Source organism: Takifugu flavidus, chromosome 9 (assembly GCF_003711565.1).
Source record: "Takifugu flavidus isolate HTHZ2018 chromosome 9, ASM371156v2, whole genome shotgun sequence".
In the NCBI taxonomy this organism is placed as follows: Eukaryota; Metazoa; Chordata; class Actinopteri; order Tetraodontiformes; family Tetraodontidae; genus Takifugu; species Takifugu flavidus.
The window spans coordinates 14,906,218-14,922,496 of NC_079528.1; the positions used below are offsets into that span (position 1 = coordinate 14,906,218).

The 16,279-nt window shown below is 46.2% G+C and overlaps 3 protein-coding genes and 1 long non-coding RNA gene across 12 annotated transcripts in view; 2 read left to right on the top strand and 2 right to left on the bottom strand.

Moving 5' to 3' along the window:
* Window positions 1-3,055: 3,055 nt before the first annotated feature.
* LOC130531811 (uncharacterized) lies at window positions 3,056-5,662 on the bottom strand. The gene is made up of 2 exons (XR_008952203.1): window positions 5,381-5,662; window positions 3,056-3,559 (listed from the first exon to the last, which is right to left on the bottom strand). It is a non-coding gene; the product is annotated as an uncharacterized LOC130531811 (long non-coding RNA).
* On the top strand, window positions 5,403-10,666 carry rab33ba (RAB33B, member RAS oncogene family a). Of its 4 annotated transcripts, XR_008952192.1 has the most exons (4): window positions 5,403-5,685; window positions 6,445-6,944; window positions 8,937-9,037; window positions 9,474-10,666. XR_008952192.1 is itself a non-coding variant. In XM_057043967.1 (3 exons), the coding sequence occupies exons 1-2, from the start codon at window positions 5,458-5,460 to the stop codon at window positions 6,940-6,942; spliced, it is 726 nt and encodes a 241-aa protein (XP_056899947.1). In that variant the 5' UTR covers window positions 5,403-5,457; the 3' UTR covers window positions 6,943-6,944; window positions 9,474-10,666. The 4 variants fall into 4 exon arrangements, 3 of the variants coding, with proteins under 3 accessions (XP_056899947.1, XP_056899946.1, XP_056899945.1); XM_057043967.1 differs by lacking the exon at window positions 8,937-9,037; XM_057043966.1 differs by lacking the exons at window positions 8,937-9,037; window positions 9,474-10,666 and adding an exon at window positions 8,218-8,908.
* Window positions 8,209-14,817, bottom strand: zgc:113425 (uncharacterized protein LOC541425 homolog). The gene is made up of 8 exons (XM_057043963.1): window positions 14,523-14,817; window positions 10,891-11,075; window positions 10,655-10,790; window positions 10,394-10,453; window positions 9,422-9,553; window positions 9,008-9,154; window positions 8,492-8,549; window positions 8,209-8,414 (listed from the first exon to the last, which is right to left on the bottom strand). The coding sequence occupies exons 2-8, from the start codon at window positions 11,028-11,030 to the stop codon at window positions 8,308-8,310; spliced, it is 780 nt and encodes a 259-aa protein (XP_056899943.1). The 5' UTR covers window positions 11,031-11,075; window positions 14,523-14,817; the 3' UTR covers window positions 8,209-8,307.
* Window positions 12,869-16,279, top strand: part of myot (myotilin) — a 15,491-nt gene continuing 12,080 nt past the window's right edge. The window contains exons 1-4 of one of the 6 annotated variants that reach the window (XM_057043929.1): window positions 12,869-13,165; window positions 13,841-13,987; window positions 14,471-14,579; window positions 15,833-16,279. The exon at window positions 15,833-16,279 is cut by the window's right edge and continues 47 nt beyond it. The gene's annotated coding sequence lies outside the window, so the exon portion shown is untranslated. Of the gene's footprint in view, window positions 13,166-13,840; window positions 13,988-14,470; window positions 14,580-14,856; window positions 14,991-15,832 lie in introns of those variants that run through there. The other 5 variants (XM_057043928.1, XM_057043926.1, XM_057043925.1 and 2 more) reach the window with 5 other exon arrangements.

A 16,279-nucleotide genomic window follows, 5' to 3' on the forward strand; every position in this document is an offset into this window, starting at 1 on the left:
GGTCTTACCTCCCATATGTGATGTGTGAGGACCTCAATAATCACGTGACTCCTGCTAGAACACAAGAACCCTGGAAAAAAGAAGCAGAACTCTGAATCCATAATGATAATGTGATGAGGATGAGGATAGTGTTGATGATGGTGATGATGATGAGGATGGTGGTGGTGATGATGATGGTGGTGGTGATGATGGTGATGATGATGATGATATGATGATGATGATGATGATATGATGATGATGATGATGTGATGGTGGTGGTGGTGGTGCTGCTGCTGCTGCTGGTGGTGGTGGTGCTGCTGCTGCTGCTGATGCTGCTGCTGCTGCTGGTGGTGGTGTGGTGGTGGTGGTGATGTGATGATGATGATGATGCTGCTGGTGGTGGTGGTGGTGCTGCTGGTGGTGGTGGTGCTGCTGCTGCTGCTGATGCTGCTGCTGCTGCTGGTGGTGGTGGTGATGGTGATGATGATGATGATGATGGTGGTGATGATGATGATGATGATGATGATGATGATGATGATGATGATGGTGGTGGTGGTGATGTGATGATGATGATGAGATGATGATGATGATGGTGGTGGTGGTGGTGGTGATGATGTGATGATGTTGATGATGATGATGGTGGTGGTGGTGGTGGTGGTGGTGATGATGGTGGTGGTGTGATGATGATGATGATGATGATGGTGGTGGGGGTGGTGATGATGGTGATGATGATGGTGGTGATGATGATGATGATGATGATGATGATGATGATGATGATGATGATGATGATGATGATGGTGTGGTGGTGGTGGTGGTGGGTGGTGGTGATGATGTGATGATGTTGATGATGATGATGGTGGTGGTGGGTGGTGGTGGTGGTGGTGGTGTGATGATGGTGGTGGTGGTGATGATGATGATGATGATGGTGGTGGTGGCAGTAGTCCATTTCCGTCCATCTCATCAGTACAGAGCTGTGTCTTCTGTGCATCACCTGAGCAGGTGTGAGCCTGCAGGTGCTGTGAGTGAGTGAGTGAGTGAGTGAGTGAGTGAGTGAGTGAGGAGTGAGTGAGTGAGTGAGTGAGTGAGTGAGTGAGTGAGTGAGTGAGTGAGTGAGTGAGTGAGTGAGTGAGTCACTGTGGAGTGTCTGTGCTGATTTCGGGGTGAGTCATTCAGTGAATCATGCAGCAAGAAAAGGCCTCGTCTGCCACAGGAAACACTAATCCGGGCTTGTATTATTTGATTGCAAATCAGGGCTGCTCAGTAAACGCGCCCACTCCTGATTATCCTGCTGTTGTTCCTTTTCATGCACAGCATTACTATAAACAGCAAGCACAAGAATCCACAACCGCCTCAGAGAAATGGGCCATGTTGTTCTGCTTCCTGTCACAGGAGTGCCAGACTCATTTGGATCTGGATGTAGCACTTTAGGAGGCAGTTTCAGCCTTCAGGGGTCCTCTTCATCAAAAACAGACTTTTATAAAAACAAACTGTTATTTGGTAGGGATGCATGGACTGGGACGGGAGCATTGCTTTATACTGTGTACACTGGTACTAGGGGCTTCTAGTCAGGCTTGTCCTCGGCCCACCAGCAGGTGGCGGTATTGGCCAGTGTATATTGCGAGACACGTGCTGGAGTCTGAAGAACCCGAGCTGGTCAGTGAAGAAGCCAGCGGTGCTTCTTCCTGCACACACCTGACAATCACGTGAATCAAAATTATTTCAGCCCTCCAGTAATCATACAATTTATTACAAGCTGCAATTGTCTCCAGTTCATCCCTCTGAAGGGATGAGGCCAATAGAGTAAATCAGGCCTCATGAGACTCTGGAAATAACACTGTTCTCACCTCTTGGACTGTCTCTGTCAGGCACAAACACACAAAACTGACTCACTTGTCACAATCTGTAGGCAAAGACAGTGTCTCTCTCCCTCTGCCCCCCTGTCTGTCTCTGTCCTTGTCTATCTCTCTCTCTCTTCTCCTTGATGGTTATAAACTGATAACAGTTAGGATAACAATAACAGACATTATCCGTTTGTTGGAACATGAATTGATTACAGATTTCTAATAACGATGATGTATTTTAATAATTATTTATCTCCCTTTTTATGAACCTACTGAGCCCGGTGCTGATAACGTATGTCTGTGGTCCCAGAGTAGCCTGAGAGAGACAGATCCAGGTCCAGTGTTCCAGAACCTCATGTTAAAGGTCCATTTTAGGGGTGACAGCCAGCCAGGTGGTGCTTGAAACTGTCAACGTAGCAGAGGTCTGGAACAGGTCTTCCCTGTCGTTTCGAGGACACAAAAACTCTACACAAGCACAAACTGTCCAATTCACTAAAACTCCACAGGAAATATCCATCGCATTACCAACTAAAGCCTATCTGAGGCTTTTTACCATGTAAAACTACCCTGCAAAATGAGAACAAATGGCCAAACAGGGGAAGGTCAGCTGGTTTGACTGGCTGTGCAGAAGGAGACAAGTGTGAGCTGTGAACTGCTTGAATAACTATGAAATGTTCCAGAATGTTGAGATAAAACATTTAACCAGCAGTCCAAGGTCATCTGTTAGTTCCTGGGAAAGAGAGGTGGCAAACATAGAGAAGACAGCGGGCAGCCTGCCAGGGTGTACATGCGACTCGTCTCCTTGCTGCAAGAGAATCAACTTTGTCTGCTGCTGCAATCAGAAGATTCATCTGAAGAGAATTCATCTTCATACACATCTTCATACACAAGAACATGTTCAAAGATAAGAACAAGTTTCAACAGGGAAAAGAGAGGTGCTGCTATTACATTGATCATGAAGACACGTACAATCAGATTGCTGCCTTCGTCTTTCATGGAGCTGTGAGTGCAAAAAGAGCAGAGCTGTTCAGTTAGCAGCATCAGCAAATGAGACGGTCTCTGCTGCTGTTGTAGCTGCTGCTGCTCTAGTGCTGCTGCTCACCCAGGCTGGCTTGATTATCTTCTACTTCAAAATAATACTGTTTTACAGTAAATAAAAGTTTCGCAAATATTAGCTGTCTGTTGTGTGTTGTTTGCTGAGGGTGGTGTAGCTGTGCAGTAAACAGGCTATCAACCTCAGGCTGAAAAGAATACTTGTTTACTTTGTTTTCATTAAATGTTCAAAAAGCCTTTTTTCCACACAGAAATTCTTTAATCAACAATATTTGTAGATGGATCCAGAAGAATATCCAGGGAGTAGAACATAATATGGCAGTTATATGGTATGAACAGACAACATATGCACCAAGAAATCATGAATGTGTGTCTCAATTTGAAATACTGCGAGAATGTTTTTAGGAGTTCCACACTTAGACCACATTCCTGTGTTCCTCTAATTTTTTTGTAAAGGTGGTCAACTTTAGATTTGCTGCTTTGTTGATCTGGAGCATTTTCGTGTTGGTGATGGAAGCCACTGAGGAGAAAGTTCTTCACTGATTTTACTGAGGGTAAATTTAGAGCAGGCCTGGACTTTTGGCTTCAGGATAGCATTATGACCTGTGACCTGTGCGGTTGATCCCTGGAGACATCTGCTTCTCGAAGAGAAGATAACAGCGCAGGTTAAGGTTGCAAAGCTGCATCTGAAAAGGAAAATGATTACCCTTTTACTCTCATTTAAGACCACTGTGCCAAAACTCCAAAAGCGTGTCAGATGTGCAACTAGGAGGGCAAACTAGGAGGGAAGGTCTACTCAAATACTAAGCTGTGTTTTATAGCCAAACCACTACCACATCTGGGCCAGTCAGACTAGCTTTTTCCTACCGTTACTCTCTTTAGAGAAAAGGCTCTCAGCCCATCCAGAACTGTTAAAACCTGTCCTGATGGCACCTGACAACAACTGCTGATTGGGCTGTTTCTGAGTACCAGGACCTGGGGCACTGTTCTGGATTACATCAAGTACTGCACAGACATGGTTGTTGATGCTAAATGCATCTGGGTTCATCCCAAGACAAAGGATGGCAATAGGAGTGCAGAGAGGAGGCAGCAACAAGGCTACAGCACTTCCCGAGCCAATCTGAAGTAAGAAACATCAGAGACGCCAAGGTTGCCTGTAGAAGGGTGGGGCCTGCTTCCAAACCAACATCTCCAGACAAGTGCAGAAGGGGGTACAACAAATCAGCAACTACAGACCTAGGAAAGTCTTGTTGAAAGTGGATGTTGGTGACACCTCACTGGCGGAGGAGCTAAATCACTTCTGCACCCACTTTGAGATACAGTCAACCACAGCCAGCCATCCACCTGCTCGCAGCAGCCACATCTTTACCTCGAAGACTGTAAACCTGCGGAAAGTCTTAAGACCCAACGGTGTGCGAGGGTCTGCTCTTTGAGGACTTCAGATCAGCATTCAATACCATCATCCCCAACCAACTGGTGACTAAAATGCTCGACCCAGGCCGATTTCCGTCCACCTGCCTCTAGATGAAAGACTTTCTATCTGACTGCTCCCAAAGGGTTAATGTTGGACCCCACATCTCCTCGGCCCACAGCCTTGGTACTGGTTACCCCCAGAGCTGTGTTCTGAGGACTCTACTCTTTACCCTTTATAACCACAACTGCACCCCAAGCCACTCCAGTAACCTGAAGTGTGCAGGTGACACTACTGTGGTGGGACTTATTTCTTGGGGGATGAGCCTGCATACAGAGAAGAGGGGGAGCGGCACTTCAGGTGAAATAAAGTGGACATTCAGCCGCTGTTCAACAGAAGAGGCTGTGTGGACGGAACGCCAGACTTCAGATTCCTGGGCGTCTACATGAACAAAATATGACCTGAGGCCTATGTTCTACTGTGGTCATCAAGAAGGCACAGCAGAGGTGGTGCTTCCTCAGAAGAAGAAATGTTCCAAATTTTCCAGCTGCATGGCGGCAGAAAGGAAGGCTCCAGAGGGTGGTCACGGCTGTGTAAAATCACTACGCCGATGCACTTTAGGGGTTAAACTTTTAAATTCAGTTTAACATCCTTTCACCTGGTTACATGTTTTTATTACATGTACTAAACCTTAAGATAAAAAGATTATCATCTGAAGATTGCAGACAGGAGATGGTTTCAAAGGAATGTTTCGAATAAATGGATGAATTTAAGTATGATTTCTGTTGTTGCTATGATTATATTTCCCCTGAAGTAATTAAAGACTACATCCGTACTTTAATCAAACATGACACCGCGTATGTCACAGCCATAAAAAACCCTATTTTCTCACAGGTCCCTGAACATTACGCGCACTTTTCTCGCGAGAGTAGACATCGTGGTACGTGGCTTCCCGGCTGCGGAGTGAGGACTGACTTTTGGAGTGTTTACATTTGTTTATGTTGAAGCGATCGTATGTTCGCTGCCGATATACATCCGCACAATAAATGCTGCTTCTGCTTCATTTGTGTTTTTGAAGACGGTGTTAAAAGCTGACCTCGTTGGAGCTGCCTCCTCGGTGGGCTGCTGCTGGACCAGGCGTTCCCTGCTCGTTCCCCACCCTGCTCTTGTGATATGGCGGATAGCGGCTCGTCAGGAGAATTCTCCGCTTCTCTCACAAGCTCGACGCTTCCTCCTCCGAGGACTCGCATCTTCAAAATCATCGTCATCGGAGATTCGGGCGTCGGCAAGACCTGCCTGACCTACCGCTTCTGCGCAGGGAAGTTCCCCGAGAAAACAGAGGCCACGATCGGAGTGGACTTCAGGGAGAGGCTGGTGGAGATCGACGGGGAGAAAATCAAGGTGAGTGTTCTGCCAAAGAGAGAAGAAACCTGACCTTTAATCCTACAACCCTACAACGAGTAAGAGTAAAAGAAAATGAGTCTTTCTGCTGCCCGAACCCAGAGGCAGGATGTTCTGAGAGAGCTTTTCGAGCTACGTCCCTGGAAAAAGCACCAATGCAAACCATTTCAGAATCCCTTTATATGTATTTGTCAGGAGGGCTTGTTAGGAGCTGGGATGCTGCCGTGCTGGTCTCCAGAGCACGGTGGTATTCCAGTGAATGATACCCTCATCATGTATGCTGTAATGCTGTGAAGAGATTTTAGCTTATCATTATAGGAGCTATCAGGGTAGCATGGGTCCAGCTGGACCCCCGGCAGGTGGGAACCACAGCTGCTGCCGTGCCGCCAGTAAAAACCGCTCCACATCCTCTCAGCTCCTGTATGTGGACTAGCATGAGACAGTGTGAGGCTTTATGAATGTCAATAGTTAACGTAGAGAAACACGGTTTGGGCTTCTGTGCTCTGAGGACTGCTTTGACCTGTGTCCACAAAGACCTGAGAGGACAGAAGCTTCAGAACTCAGCAACAGGTTGTTGGTTCTGTAAATAAGCAGGTTCAGTTGGAGTCTGAACAAATAAAAGCTGCTTTCTGTGAAACAGGAAAGGCCAGGTCTGTTTGTTTATTTGACTTCTGAATCACTAATTTACATCACTGGATCCCTCTGCTCATATTGGAGATCATTGATCAAATCATATCTGTGTTTGGATCCCTCCAACAGATCCAGCTGTGGGACACTGCAGGTCAAGAGCGGTTCAGGAAGTCCATGGTACAGCACTACTACCGCAACGTGCACGCTGTTGTCTTTGTCTACGACATCACCAACGCCGCCAGCTTCCGCAATCTACCCGCATGGATTGAGGAGTGCAGACAGCACGCTCTGGGCAATGAGGTTCCCAGGATCTTGGTTGGAAACAAGTGTGATCTCCAGGACTCGGTTCAAGTGGGCACGGAGGTGGCGCAACAGTTCGCAGACACGCATTCCATGCCGCTGTTTGAGACCTCTGCAAAGAACTCAAACATTCTTAAAGACGGCAGCAGCCGAGGAAGCAGTGACCACGTGGAAGCCATCTTCATGACGGTGGCCCACAAGTTGAGATCTCAGAAGCCTCTGGTCCTGAGCCAGCCCTCAGACAGAGCAGGGGGGACTGTCAACCTGAGCAGCTGTGGGGACAGCAGAGGAGAGGGGGCCAGGAGCTGGGGCTGCAGCAGCTGCTGAGGGTGCGTCTTGGTTCACAGGCTGTGGGGAACATTACAAATCCAAGAATTTAATCAATATTGTTTTCCTTTAACCATATTAATTACTTTCAGAGTGGTCCAACCTTTACTTGGGAGTGCCAACATTGGGCCCTGTCAAATGCTACCTACCCCGTCCATCTTCTCTAAATTTCATGCACCGTCATCACCGTGGCGATGCAGTCCCAGTTGTTAATGTGTAAAACAGGATAGATGGTGCTCTGGTGGCACCGTAGCTCTTGCCTTGGTGACCTATATGACTTGGGAACTCATTAGGTAAGCCAGTAAAGACTGAGACCTGAGCCACCACTCAAGCAGTAGGAATGTGTTCACTCTGCTGCCAACATTTAGACCAACATCTCTGAAGGTTTGTGGGAGCTCTGATTGTGTTGGTGTGCCAGACGTCTGTTCAACCTGCCGGTTGGTGGTCGAGGAGTAGGTTTCAGGGCATTTTTTAGTAGTGGGTGGTGTTTTACCAAATTAATAAAGGTCTGGTGTGAACTGGTCAGCAGGACCAAGTTTCCAGTCTTCAGACGAGTTCGGGACCCAGTATTTAACCTATTTTAGCTCTCATGGTAAAGTACCCCAAACAGCCTGTTCAATTTAGGGAATATAAAAAGGTTGGAAAACCTTTTCACACAAGAATCTTTCCTCAGGACTATGAGGAGAGGAATACATTCTTTAAAACTGTAGACCATGAAACAAGAGACTTGTTTTCAGGGAAATCTTTTATTAAATGCAGTAAGCCGTTTGCTGCCTGTGTCAAATGAGGAAACATGGTTGTTTTTGCTTTCAGATGAAGAAAGTCCCAGAAATGCTAGCCAACGCTAGCAGCAGGATGTCAGGCCACTGTGGGACCAACGCACACCTTGTTACCATGACGACTGCAGACGCCGCGTCTGTTTTAGCCATGTGGCTTGGTGGTGTTTGCTACACAGATATTATGGGCTGTCAATCATGCAGTGGTACCCGCCCCCCTGCCTTCCACATATAAAAGCAGTTAAAGTGGAACTCATCCAAACCAGCACTGGCCAGGTCCTTCTCCCAGAATGCACTTGTGCTGTTGCTTTTCTTGCATTGGCTCTTTTTAAAGTGTCCTTTATATCTAAAATATAAATATTTGTCCACTATTTCCTTCATTCTGTACATCAGCCATGAAAAGTTCATAATTCACAAATGAGAAATTTCGGTCTGGAATTTTTGCATTAAACATTTGTCACTGATCACTAAAGGCTAACGTTGAAACCTTGATCCTTAGTGAGGAGACATGGAGACAACAGTCCACACGGATTTCTCCAGGTGAAGTAGACGCTCCTACAGACAGACATGTCCATGTTCTGGGCCGGTATCAGCTCAGTCTGCTGTAAGAGGGCCTATTCCAACAATGCTCCTCTTCCTCTCTGCTGAGCTGCTCTCTGCCAAGAGCTGGTGAATCAAAAAGCCTGTTGTCGCCCCCTGCTGGACAGAGCACGCATCTGACTACAGTGTCTCCTGGTCAGGGGTTAGTCTGGATTCAACTCTGAAGGTCTCACCTTGCCAAGTGCTCACCAGCTCAGTGTCCCTGGGCTCGGATTGTGGAACCAGCATTTCCTGTCACACAAACGAAACATTCTGAACAAGAACTTCACTGAAGACCGATGAAATGTGAAGGTGCTCGTGTCTGAGAGACACGCAGGCACACATCTGTCAAGAGCTGCTGGACAATGTTGCTAATGTCTTCATATTGATGGGAGCAGAAGGATACTTTGCAACTTGCTTCTGGAAAAACTGGCTTACTTCTATCTTTTGATGCTTGTAACTTTAATATTGGGGGTCTATTGTGTTGTGTCTTCAGTGAGGGTTGGTGAACACTGATCTTGACAGTCTGGCCCTCATTAGCATAAAACATGCTGAGATAATTGAATAACATCTGAAAACCTCTGAAAATAAAACGGCAATGTTCAAATCTAGTCCTAAACTAGTCCTCCCTTTTCTCAGCTGCATCATCCTCAACAGTGATGGGATGGTAACTAAAGAGTGACTGAAGCAGAAAGGATGTAGTCCCTCACCAGTCCGATCCGGTTATTGTAGCAGAAGCGGTGAGGAAGACTCCTACAGCCCATGTACATGATGAGGCAGGACAGAGCCAGGCTGACGATGCAGCTCAGTAGGATGGTGGCATTGGCCCCTTTGACCATCCGGTGGAGCACAAAGGTCTAGACACAGACGGAGAAGGTTGTTGTTAAAAAAAAAAGGTTTCTAGCAACAGTTCCTCTTCAGACTCCTCGGTATTTTTGTCAGTCTGTCAACAACGCAACTTTGATTTCTTGATTCTTCTAACATAACGAAGGAACAGGTCAGACCATTAAACTGTCATCAGTCATAAAAACAGACTATAATTCAAACAGGGTAAAGGGATACTTGTTATGCGTGTGATTATGATGCAAGGCTGGAAAAGTGCTGGTTGTGTTTAGCATTGTTACCACTTCACGACTGTTGTGATGGTGAAAGACTTCTTGATCTTCTTCTCCGTAGGTCAATGTCAGACAGGAGTAAGCCGAAATAAACAATGATGCTGTGCATGAGAGTCCAGCTGCTGCCACCATCACGATCACCTGCAGGAGAAAGTCAGCACAACAACCTGTGATGCAACATTATGAAAAGAGACACAACCTGAGTGCTGTCAGCTTGAGAGAGAGCACGCCGGACTGCACAGCTGCACAGAAATTTGTGTTCTAGCATGGAACCTATAGTTGTCACTAAATACGGTTCAAACCATTTGGTTTGGTTTGTTTCGGTTTGGTTTGGACAGACTACCTACGTGGCAGCCAAACAGGGAGGTGCGTGGCCTCCCTGTGTCCTAAATTGTGAAACTGTTCTTCAGTCCAAAACTATTGTTGTGTCTAATTCCCTTAAATCCAGGGCGTACAGACCCAGTCCTCCAGCTGGCATTTGTCTCCTACCAGGTAGACTATATGTTCTGCCTGCTGGGACACAAAATGTGGCTGGAGTGCAGAGCTCAAGGACTGGGTCTTGACAAGTTCTTTTATCCTGGGAAACTCACCAGCCAAATAGCTGTTTCATGATAGATACTTTCCTACATTTGTGGGCTCCATGAATGATGTGTCTCTGACAAGATTTTAAAACATGTTCTGTGTTAAAAAGACTCATCTGCAACATTGTATGACCACTGTGTTTACCGTGATTATCACTGACTAGCATTTGCTAATCAGGAAATAGCTTTCTAATATCCTCTGTTATCAGGATTTAACCCAAAGTCCAACAAAAAGTTAGTTCTGGTTCGTCACTATGGGCACTTACACTCTCAGGCTGAATAATCAATCAGGATTTTGTATTTTTTGCTGCTCATCCACACACTGAAGCAGCAGTTCAGCTCTTTGGTCAAGGACACTGCTGTATCATCTGGAGAGGAGAAGCGGAATGATCATGCTCACCAGAATTGAGTTTTTTCTTTGGGAGGCCAACAGTGCCAGAAGTCCAGGACAGGCCATAATCTGAGATAGACAAAGCTCATATTCACTGACAGACTTCTGCTTTCACAGAAAGGTGAGTTGCAAAATGAAACTGACACCAGACCTGTGTAGGTCTCTGAAGTGAAGAGTGTAAAGACACTACAGTCTGGGTCATTACCCTTACCTTTACCAGCAAGTAAAACATGTAATCAGACTTTTATGTCCAAAATAAATATTTCTCACCAAGCTTCCCCACACCGGCGTCCTTGTGGTACTCAGCGGGGTGTCTTTGCGGAATATCGCATCCATAAACCCGCACACCAGGCAGAGGCCTGCACAGGCCACCTGGAGTACACCGAGGATAAGAGCGCTCTTCTGGCTGAAAATGAAATACCTGTAATTATCCATGTCCAGGGTTAAGCTCCACCCCTACCTAGATCTTCACTGTCTTCAGTGATCAAAACACCTGTTAAACACACCGAGTATCTAAAATGCAGTGGTCCGCTTTCTTAAAAATTCGCACTGACGGAAGAGAGCTGTTTATCTTCCGGGTGTCAGGGCGGTTGATCATTAACCAGATACCAGCAGCAGGTGGATGAAGAACATAGGAGTATCTCATCTGACCTTTGGCTCACAGCCTTCCTGGCGTTCCTCTTTGGTATTCCTATTTATCAAACACACAATAGATTCACACACTCAGTGTTGTTGTTTTCTCCCAGACAAATATTTAGAAACATATAGGAGCATGTGCCAAGTTTAGTGCGACCAATGTGCATCGAGTTTCACTTCAACTTTCACTTACAATTAGACAGTGGCTGTAAAAAAAAACCTTCATGATGGAATACAGTTTAAATGGATTTGATTTCACATGGAATTGACAGACACGGTTTTGAAGACTGGGTTTCTACAGGTCACCATGTTGAAAACCTGTCTTCTCTTCTAACCCTAACCCCCTAAAACTAAACCCTAACCCTAACCCTAAATCCTAAACCCTAAAGCATAACCCCTAACCCTAACCTAACCCCAAACCCTAACTCTAACCCTAACCTCTAACCATAATCCTAACCCCTAACCTAACCTAACCGTAACCCCTAACCCTTTTGTTTGAGATATGTTCACAACATCATCTTTGTCGAGCCTTCACAATGTCAAACCACACAGATGTCAGCATTGAGTAGCAACAGTGTAAGTAGCAGCAGTGGAACCACCCAGGAATCAATGCAGCTTCCAGGACCCCAGAGAGGGGACAATGTTCACAGAAGGGCAATAAAATGACTAAAGGGTCTAGATCTTTGATGGACCACCAACTGCTCCAGACCAAATCGTCAGAAAAAAAATTGAAGTTGAAGAGTGCATCAGGCCCACCAGGCCTGACCAAGGTATAGGTGTTTGGCTGACTGGACATAGTTGGCATCATTCATTATTATTCAGAACTGTGCTGCCCTCTCGAGTCCATGTCACAGGACATGTTTACTGCACCTGGCTCTCTTTTTGATGTTATAATCTAGGTCTGTGAATGGGACACTTTAAATAGCGCCCCCCTGTGTCAGAGGACTCCAGAGGCATTGTATCCCTAAGGGGGTTAGATTTGTGGTTGTATTGGTGGTAAAAGGTAGCAAAACATCTCTGTACCTGAGGTGGGATGAGGCTGTCCTGTGTCTGCTTTAAAATCAGAGCACACACACACACAAACATACACACACACACGCAGATGGTTGGAGGGATGGATGAGCGGCAGCAGAGCCTCTTCAGTGGTTTGCTCTAGTTCCTCATGCCCTCCCTAACAGGAACAGCTCCGTAGTTATTCTTAGAAGAAGACTGTCCTCTTTAGTTCTGTCCTGTGTGGCCTGAGCTACTTTTCCCACTTTAACCATCTGTGGAAGGACTGAGTGCTCCTCTACGTGGAGGCTGTGCTCGGACTTGTGCAGTCGTCTTGTTTGTCATTAGATCTTCTGGCCATGAGATGGCCCCATCATGGGTTGGCAACATTGTTGTGGGATTGTGGAAGGTTCTGATCTCTACCCGTCTCTGCACACACTGGCCTCACACATTTTGTCTCCTCCTGCTCTGATGGTTCTTTAGAGGCTACAAGAGCTGTAACTTTGCCTCCGCAGAACTGCAGCTAGCCCACAGACTTTTTGTTCACCATGTTTACTGAGTTTTGTTTTGAAGTGGTTGTAATTTTGGGTCAGATCTGTCTGACCTGACCTGACCTAACCTGTCCTCTCTGAATATTCTAACTCCTTAGTTAGAATATTCAGTCAGGACTAACTCCTTAGTCCAACCTAGCACAAGATCCAGCCGTTAAACTCTAGTCTATCCATCCCTATCCTGGCTCTAAGGACCAGCTGTAGCTGTTTTTATCTACCACACATTCATCTGCACCATATTTGTGCAGTGTATGGAAGGACTAAGGCTTCTCTTGCTGCCCACATCTTTTCTCCCTGCTTTTTTCCACTTGCTCTCTTTTTTTCATGGCCTCACCTACATTCACAATTCCTTGGAGTTGTGTCTCTGTTTCATCTGCTGGGTAGTGCTGGGTGTGCTTGGTAGTGCACGCTGACCCCCACTGATTCATGCGCTATCCCTGAGCTCCTCACAAACACGCCGGTCCTCTTCGAGACACCTACTCACATCCAGGCTGAGCGTTGGCAGGAAGGAATGAGGATTCGTAACCCCAGACAGAGGATGAAGATGGCTCTGCAGCTGTGGATGCCCCTCCTGGTGCTCAGGATTGTGGTGGTTCAGCCTCTGGTAAGGTACCAGAATATTGTTTCATTTTAAACTGGGATTTCTGCTAAAATAGAATTAGAAACTGTTCCTGTCCTGGATTTAGGCAAAAACATTTACCTCATTTCTACACATACAGTAATGTTTGTAGATGTGTTTTTGTTCAGGTGGAACTGTCTAATAAAATGAGATGGGTCTAAATGTAAACCTGCACCAGCATGAGAGGAAGAGAGAGATTTGGTCATTTTAAGCTCTTTTGTTTCTAAAGTTAAGCTGCACAATGATAGAAAATAACCTCACAGAAACTTCAGCTGACACACAAATCCTGTCTTTTAAAATCTGCTACTGTCTTTAAATGTATGAAACAGATATAAGTGTTTCGATCCTGGCCCAGTGGAACCAGTCCCTCTCAACCAGGACTCTATTATTGGATCGGGCTCAGAAAACAGTCCTGCATCTATGTTTCGACTCTTTAGAAGTTGACATGTTTGGATGTGTTTAATATGTCCGATTTAACAGCCAGGAGCTGACCCAGGGTCTGGCTCCAGAAGTCCCACACCGCCCTTTACATGCTGCCTGATTAGTATACTAAAGAAGTACACTGTCCAGAATGTTGAAACTTCTTCTCCCTGCCTGGACTGTTGTCCTATCCAGTGTCTGGCTGGATCCGCCAGTAATATCGAAGTCTTTGTGTCGTAGAGGTGGAGCTCCAGCTGTGCTGGCACCATCTTCCCTGACTGCAGCACTGCTGCAACAGAACCTCTGGTCTGGTGGGAAGACCATGACAGCACCAACATCACAGAGGCCTCACCAAGGACCGACAAACCAAGAGGCCCTCAGCCACAGGTGACACAAGCGCACACACACATGCGCACATACACACACACATGCGCACGCACATACACACACACTGTCTAGAATCTAGTCATGCAAAAGAATTTGGACTCTCTGGAAAGTGCTCCTGGACCTACAACCCTAAGCCTCCAGATAAAACTGCTAACCTCCGAGCACAGACTGTTAACCTAGTTATTGAACCTCTGGTGGCCCCTGGAGGGGGGCAATATAAAGGTGCCTCCTGTTTGTGCTCCCGTGGCTGTCTCAGGCAATGCTGTGTGGAGGCTCATGCTACTGTGGCTACAGGTGAACAGCTGCCAGGACCATCTCTCTTGATTGGTTTTGTTTTCTTCCAGTTACATTTATAGCAGTTATTGGCTGGTATTTAGGATTAAATTTGTTATCTACCAGTACGTTTGTTCTCTTGTACTTTTCATTCTTACTGGTTTGATTTCTTATGGCCACACTTGTTGGTTATATCTCCCCCCCCCCCAGTTGCCAGAGGCCAGTGGTGCTGGGACCTATGCATGGTATCCGCCTGACTCACCTGCCGTGTCTCTGGCAGCTGGTTTCCTTCACTGAGAGGATGGTCGACATGCTCCAGGTGATTTCAGTTGGTTCCTTTTTCCTCCACAGAAGTTCCTGATTTCAGAAGAATTTTGCTCTGTTTTTAGTGCTTTCATTTCATTTCAGTGTATTTTAAACTCAGTCCCGGTTCTGAGCTCTGGGTCTGAGACCCAGTTCTTACTCTTTTTTGATTCCTAAAGGAATTCTGACATCAGGCTTTTCTGTTTCTGACTTATATATTTAGTTTCTTTCTTTTTTCCCTTCAGAACTCGTCATAACAACGTGAAACACCTGTTGTGTTATGTAGCACCCATGTGATCCCACATGTTCAACCAGAGAAGAACCAAGCACAACTATCCCATCAAATACCCACAGCATCAGAAATATGCATGCATCACTGAAGGCTGATGTGTTCTGCTGGGTCAGAACTCTTTAGTAGAGGATTACTGTGCGTGTGATTTTGAAACCATTTACGCATGATAATGATTATGGTGGTGGTAATGTTGACGACAATGATGGTAATGATGATGATGATGGTGATGATGATGGTGGGGATGGTGATGGTGGTGATAATGATGGTGATGGTGGTGATGGTGATGATGGTGGTGGTGATGATGATGGTCTGTAGTCTAGAATAACTTCAGCCACAGAATCAGGTGGAATTATGTCTTTAGAAATTAGTCCATTAAAATTCAGTGTGCAGGAAAAAGTATTTCTCATTGCATAAGTATAAAATATGAAAAGCTGTAAGTTTCCTTTCTGGAACCTTACAGAAGCTGCAGGCCAGAACTTGTTTAGACATTCGCATCGACCCATGAATTCTTAACCCCTGTTGATCCTGAGTGTGATACTGAACCCAGACGCAGCTCCTGCAGCTGTGTCATATCCAAGTGCAGCAAAGCTCAGTCCTGACTCAGTATGGGTTCTGAGACCAAGGGTCGTTTTTTGACTTTCTTGCTGCTGGTTCAGTCTATTGAAACTTTCAGGTGGTCGATACCAATGTTCCCCAATGTTTCTCCTGCTTTATTCCAGTTGATTATATTACAGTCTTCCTGTCTATTCTGGACAGGTAGTGCATTGACGTCCATCTCCTCAGAAGGACCCTCTTAATGGTGGCCCCTCTGACTAGGCTGGTTGGTTTAGTGTGCTGTTGGCCAATCCAGCTTTTCATTATCTTTTACTGGGAAGTGGCTTGAGCTGTTCAGCTGCTTGGACTCTGAACCTAGAATTGGTGTCCAGAACAACTAACAGTCCTTTTCACCCTTTTCCTTGTTATTCCCATCCATCCAGGCACATCCATGCAGACAGGGCTCCAAGGGACTCTGCGGTCCTGTAACATGTTCACCACATACTTCAGCTAAAGAGATTATTCAGCTGGCTCAGCTCCTTGTCCTTGACCTCCGTGCCAACGTCTGTGCCAAAGTCCCACTCCTGGACCCTTCTACGATGCTGCTCAGAAGGTGTGGCTCTCTTGGTGTGGAGGCCCAGAAACTAGCATTCAAGTTCACAACTGAAAAGATGGTCACTCCAGCACCAGTGAGGCTGAAGCTGCCGTGCACCACTCTAGCTTCCAGCTGTCTAAGGTCCATGAAAGCCCTCTGGTCCCTGCAGCTACACCTACTGGCCTCATTGATGTTGGTCCAATCTACTCTTTCAACCTTATTGCTGACTTTAAACACCCTGTCCAGCCTGCAAAGGTGCCTGCATATCCAAGAGGCTACGCCTTCTCTTCGACCC

Excerpts from the sequence above, each read along its gene's own strand:
- rab33ba (XM_057043967.1), top strand. The coding sequence starts at position 5,458 with ATGGCGGATAGCGGCTCGTCAGGAGAATTCTCCGCTTCTCTCACAAGC. Across the intron at positions 5,686-6,444 it reads TCGACGGGGAGAAAATCAAG|ATCCAGCTGTGGGACACTGC; the intron begins GTGAGTGTTCTG and ends TCCCTCCAACAG.
- zgc:113425 (XM_057043963.1), bottom strand. The coding sequence starts at position 11,030 with ATGAGATACTCCTATGTTCTTCATCCACCTGCTGCTGGTATCTGGTTA. Across the intron at positions 10,791-10,890 it reads CACTGCATTTTAGATACTCG|CCAGAAGAGCGCTCTTATCC; the intron begins GTGTGTTTAACA and ends TTTCATTTTCAG. Across the intron at positions 8,415-8,491 it reads GCTGGTGAGCACTTGGCAAG|GGGGCGACAACAGGCTTTTT; the intron begins GTGAGACCTTCA and ends TCTGTCCAGCAG.